General features: G+C 34.2%; 1 protein-coding gene across 1 annotated transcript in view; it reads right to left on the bottom strand.

Annotated features, from left to right (window-relative positions):
* ddr2l (discoidin domain receptor family, member 2, like) overlaps positions 1-6,371 on the bottom strand; it is a 51,468-nt gene that overhangs the window by 21,711 nt on the left and 23,386 nt on the right. Inside the window, exons 2-5 of the mRNA XM_016231559.1 lie at positions 5,394-5,494; positions 5,195-5,297; positions 3,874-4,102; positions 2,734-2,881 (exon numbers count right to left, since the gene is read on the bottom strand). Of these exons, the coding sequence (XP_016087045.1) occupies positions 2,734-2,881; positions 3,874-4,102; positions 5,195-5,297; positions 5,394-5,454 (541 nt within the window). The 5' untranslated portion in view covers positions 5,455-5,494. The remainder of the gene's footprint in view (positions 1-2,733; positions 2,882-3,873; positions 4,103-5,194; positions 5,298-5,393; positions 5,495-6,371) is intronic.

Raw genomic sequence — 6,371 nt, forward strand, 5'->3', positions numbered from 1 at the left:
AATATGACATACAAAAATACATAGACTATAGGCTCATATGTATGCACGATTAATTATTAAAAGATCGCAATCTCGATCCAAACACATGCTATATTATTCCTAAATGACGACGAAATTACAAAACCTTTGAAATGACAATCACATTCAGAGAGAGCAGCACTCATCATGTAAGCTTTACATTTGAAACAGCTTCACAAACAGTCTACACTGTAGGCCACATTTCTGTGTTGCAAACATTAAATAATAACGAAGGTATTAGAATAAAAGTTTATAGTCCGGATATAGCCGCGATCAAAATGAGTAATTGACCTTTGGAACTAACGTTACGCTTCAAATAAAGATTATATACGTTACATTATTTTAACGTTACATTAAAACGTATTTGATGTCTGAATCCTTCGAGTCGATTCTCATTCACAAGCTTTCGATTCGATTCAATATCGATTATTTTGGATATATATCTGGTACACATGCAAAATTTTCTCAAGGAAAAAAAATCTCTCAACTAATGCTGTAAAATACACATGAGAGTAATTTGGTACTACATTACTATAATATTGATGATTAAAACTGACTGATTTTTTAGGCAATACAACTGCTTAAATTACACTTAATTAAGTTTTTATAATAATTACAATTACATAATATTTCTACTTCAATTCATTTTTTAAATATAAACATTTAAATGGTGTCTGTCATAAAAAATGATCAATTAAACATTGAAGAACAGTAAAATGTATAATGAATACATTATATGGTGCATATATTTAGCAAAATGCTCCTCTCTACAGTTTATTTTTCTATCGAACTAATGAGATTATGGTCATGAATATGTTTTCTTCTGAGGTAAATATGACGTTACATGACATTGTTTACGAGCCGTTATATTGACGTCTTTGTGCGGCTAAAACACTAATTGAGTGAATACATGAGACAGGATATGGATTGTAAAGTTGTACTCTTTCTTTTAACTTCCCTTCGGATATTTAGTCATGTTTATTTTGTGCTGAAACACATAGGTATTAATGTGGAGGAGATGATCAGTTCACGTGTGCCTCGCGCAGCTGCGTCTGTTGAACTGAGGCGCTACAGCGATCTGTCACTCTACATTAAACAGCACCAAAACAGTATTTATTGTTTGAGTACTGCAATACAATGAACATAATTTGAAATCTGAGACTTTGTTTCATATTAAAAGTACCAAAGCACAATGCTTATTGCGATTCAGAGGATGGGAAGTGCCCTTCAATGTTCCGTCCATTAACTGAAAACAGGCTAGACTAATCGATTCTTGGGATTTAAGAATCGATATTGTTTCGTAAAAATGAGAATCGATTAATATCGAGATATCAATATTTTTTACGCAGCCCAAGAATCATTCATTCAAGAGATTCGTTCAAAACCAAGTCTTTCCTTTCATTTCAAATAATTTTTCACATAATGAATTCATTTAACCGTGATCTCTATTCTAAAAATCAATTATCCAGAATCATAGCTTAAAAAAATACATAATATATCTGGCATCTTTGGGGTGGGCGATATGACCAAAATCTTATTTCATGGTATGAGAAATTTTATTTCATTATAACGATATGACAAATTACTTAAAAGGGATCGGTCACCCAAAAATGAAAATGTGATGTTTATCTGCTTACCCCCAGGGCATCCAAGATGTAGGTGACTTTGTTTCTTCAGTAGAACACAAACAAAGATTTTTAACTCAAACCGTTGCAGTCTGTCAGTCTTATAATGGAAGTGAATGGGAATCACGGCTTTGAGAGTCAAAAAAACATACACAAACAAAACCAAATTAACACAGCCGGCGCGTGACGCGTCTTCTTCTTCGTGCTTTACGGCGGATCGCAGACTTATAAGTGCATTACCGCCACCTATCTCTCAAATGGACCATTGACACTAATAATTGAGATTGTAGATAGAGTGTCAATGGTCCATAGCAAGAAGATGACGACGACGCATCAGGCACAGGCTGTTGAACGCGCTCAGGATGCGCTCTGGACAGTTCTGGTGCATCAGAGGGAAAAAAAACTATATAAATAATGTTCAGTTTCTTGCACAGAATGATTGTTTCGTGTCTTTACACATCAATGTATCGTCACGAGCCGCAGGGTTTAATTTGGTTTTGTTTGTGTATGTTTTTTTGACTCTCAAAGCCGTGATTGCCATTCACTTCCATTATGTGACTGACAGACTGCAACGGTTTGAGTTAAAAATCTTTGTTTGTGTTCTACTGAAGAAACAAAGTCACCTACATTTTTGGGTGAACTATCCCTTTAAGAACACGAAAGGAGACAGCCACAAAACTACACCAAAAACTGTAGGTTTGTGTTAGAATCAGGACTGGTAAGAGAACATTGTGCTTTTTAATTTTTTTTGCCTTCAAACCAAACTTAGGATTTCATCCGGCAAAGTTTAAATCGCTTTGGCAAGTGCGCTTCAACAACACTTCCTGTAATGTTTAAGAATCAGGTCAGAAGGCAGAGAGGAGGCATTGAAAGCATTCAACCATATGAGCGTCTACACTAGGAAAGCAATCCGGTCAAATGCATTTTCGACTACCTCTGAAATTTTTTTTTTATGGCTTTAGTTTTAGTTGTTTGTCTGCATTTATAAATGTTTCCATTTGCAGCTTAACAGAAGGAGCAGATTAATACAATTATATTTGTAATAATTTTTTATAAAACTGCATAAAATTATGGAATTCTTATGACTTACCCTGCCAGGCGCATCCGAACAGCTCTACTCTCATGCACACAGTGTGTATGGCATCGGTAACAGGAATCAAACGTAAGAACCGAGTGATGATGGGAGGATGGAGGTCTCTCACCACAGACTCGTAGGTGTTTATATTGGCCATTAAAATCTGCAGAAGACATTAGTTAAACAATAAGGTACGAGACTGTGCTACATTATGAACATAACAGTAGGAAGAGCGTGCAGTGGTAATTGCATAATAAAAATAGTATAAACACTTTTATTAGAATGTTATGAAACGAATTCATTTTCTGGAATCCTTCCACTAGAAGATATAGTCCCTGACATGTAAACTAAAGCTAATAGGTGATGTCAATAGGTGTAGCATGGCTGAAAATGCTGTATTGACTAATCAGCATTCAGGACTGGTTCGGTTTCATAACACAACATACTGCACTATTCAATAACTCAAATAGAATTGCTATGATTACTGGTTGCTAGAATTATAATTATACTGTATATACAGGATAATGCACTAATATATACTACCATTCAAAAGTTTGGGTCAGAAATGAATACTTCTATTCTTCAAGGATGCATTAAATTGATCAAAAGTTATTTAATGTTACAAAAGATTTCTATTTCAAATAAATGCTGAACTTTCTATTCATCAAAGAATCCTGAAAAAAATTTATCATGTTTTTCCATAAAAATATTAAGCTGTACTATCCTTTTCAACATTCTTTTCAAAACAATTGAGCAGCAAATCAGCATATTGAATGATTTCCAAAGGATCATGTGACACTTGAAGACTGGAGTAATGATGCTGAAAATTCAGCTTTGATCACAGGAATAAAAGATATTTTAAAGCATATTCAAATAGAAAACAGTTCATGTAAATTGTAATACTTTTTTCAGCAATATTACTGTTTTTACTGTATTTTTGATCAAATAAACGCAGTGTTGGTGAGCATTAGTGACTTCTTTCAAAAAGAATAAAAAAAATCTTACCCCATATCTTTGAACAGTAGTGGATAGCATAATTGCTTACTGGTATAACTTATGAATTTGCTCATTTTAATTTAGCACCAAAACTTTTGTTCATCCATGTCATTTATTAAAAAAATTAACATTTAGTAAATACACTCTTGTTTTTCCTACCTCACTGCCAAAACGGTTTCTCCAGGAGATCCAGTGGTGTCCATCGCGACTGTACTCAAGACGGTATTTGCGTGCAAACTCGTTGCCGGAGTTGTGTGCGTAGCGACCCTGCGTAGCAACCACGGTGAGGAAGATGAGCTGACGAAGGTCAAGCTGAAGATACTGAACATCTGATGGTTGCAGTTGACCAGCAGGACACCAGGCGCCGTCCCCCTCCTCACGGTTTAACCTGATGGAACAACAGACAGATGCAAATTATGCTCTAAAAGAGGCCTAGAGCTTTACTGAAAGGAGTCAGACCATGACGAATCAAAATTTAGCTAGATTTTTTTGAGGTAAACAAGCTTGATGCACTTTGAAAAAACTCCATAGCTGTATCTACTACACTTATACACTTCAGCGTTAAAGTCACATGTTACCCATGGTTATTATAGTTAACTAAAACCATTAAAAATTCTTTACTTGAAATAAAATAAACATTAACTGAAATAAAATAAAATTTTATATTTATTTTATTCAGTGAGTTGCCAAAGGCAAAATTTCTAATTTTTATTTAGTTTAACTTAAAGTACTAAAATAACTAAAACTAAATAAACTAAAATTACTAAATTCATAAAAAATATATAGACATGTATCACAAAAACACACAACAAAACTACTAGAACTTTAATGAAAATTATAGCAGAAACAGAAAATGTTAAAATAAAATCTAATTTAAAATATTAACAAAACTATAAGAGCATATCGAAGTAGAAAACAGTTATTTTATATAAAAAAAACAAGTTTTTTTTTCTCATTATTCTCATTTATGTTTATTTTAACTTAAAGTACTAAAATACCTAAAAACAAAACTACTAAAACTTTAACTCACATTAAAGTGTAAGCAGAAAATATAATAAAAATGTAATTCAAAATAACTGTAATAGCATACCAAAATAGAGAATAATTATATTAAATTGTAAAAATATAATACATAATATTACTTTTTTACTTAGTTTTTGATTAAATAAATGGCGAGAATAAGACAGAGACCTTTAAAAATCATTTAAAAACCGATCCTAAACTTTTGAATGCTATAATGTTTTTAATTTTGCTTTTTTAACTTAATTTCCTGTGAAACAATGTTAATTATTTCATTTAAGCTAGTTGTCAAAGGCAACATTTCTTATTTTTGTTTAATTTAACGAAGTACTAAAACTAAAACTAAATAACTAACTTCTGCTAAAATTAAAGCTGGAACAGTAAACATAAAATCTAATTCAAAATATTACCAAAAACTATAATAGCATTTCATATGATACTAAAGTAACCCTGATGTTACCTTGCATACTGAGGGCCTGTGGTTTCATACCACTGGCTGGAGGCAGTGATGTCATCGTTTTTGATCCTCCCGTCCTCCATACCGAGAGGATAACGGCAGTGAGCTGAGGAGGTCGAGAGAGGACACGGGGAGAAAGTGAATGTTTTTGGCGCTGTCTCTATGAATGCATATGTTTGTGTCGGTCTGCATGTAACATTACCTGGGTCTATCTGGCCATTGACGTTTGTTAGTGAGATGGCCAGTAGCAGATAAAGCAGCATAGTGAGACCTCAGAGTCTGCTGACAGACCAGACTACATCTCTGAGGAACAGAAAGAAACATATCAGTACTGTAGCATCTACTCATTTCCAGCCAAAATAAACCTGTAACAATCAGAAATGCAATCAAAACAGAATGATATCAGAGCCATACAGTACCTACTAGGGCTGTCAAAAAAATTAGAATTTCGAATATTCGTCAAATTTAAAATAAAAATCCACATTCGAGTGCAAAAACGTTGCATTCGAATTTTAGGTGTGCGTTAGGAGGCAGCATTATCAGTGGCGCACGTGATGCAATGACGATGTAAGTGTCGTTGCATTTGAATGTTTTTGTTAGCCTGTCCAGTTGAAGCCACTAGATGCGGCACTGCTGCGTTATTCATTAAAAATATTGCGGGAAAAGAGAACATCACTGCGGAGAAGATCTTGTTTACATCAAAAGTGAAACCAAGCCGTTCACACAGAATGCATATTTCACACATTTTCTAGAGGGACATCTATCACGTTGCACTCACATCTCGCACAAAAGAGCCGCATGTTTAGAAAGCCATGTAAAATTAATGCAAGTTCAACTTTGAAAAAACATCTGGAGACTTTAAGGCGGGTTTTTTCCCCCCACCCCACTGCATCTCATGTTTTTAAATGAAAAAAGTACTCTGTGTGATTGCCTTTCGGCGCTTTGTATTAATGGGGTCATATGATGCTGCTAAAAATAACATTATTTTGTGTATTTGGTGTAATGAAATGCGTTTATGCGGTTTAAAGTGAAAAAAACACATAATTTTTTACATACTGTACATTATTGTTTCAACTCTATGCTGTGATTGGCCAGCTATTCAGTGCATTGTGATTGGCCGAATTCCTCAAGCGTGTGACGGAAATGTTATGCCCCTTACCATACTGTGATGCCGGCGCCC

The sequence above is a fragment of the Sinocyclocheilus grahami genome, unplaced genomic scaffold (genome assembly GCF_001515645.1).
Source record: "Sinocyclocheilus grahami isolate Dianchi unplaced genomic scaffold, SAMN03320097.WGS_v1.1 scaffold394.1, whole genome shotgun sequence".
Classification (NCBI taxonomy): Eukaryota; Metazoa; Chordata; class Actinopteri; order Cypriniformes; family Cyprinidae; genus Sinocyclocheilus; species Sinocyclocheilus grahami.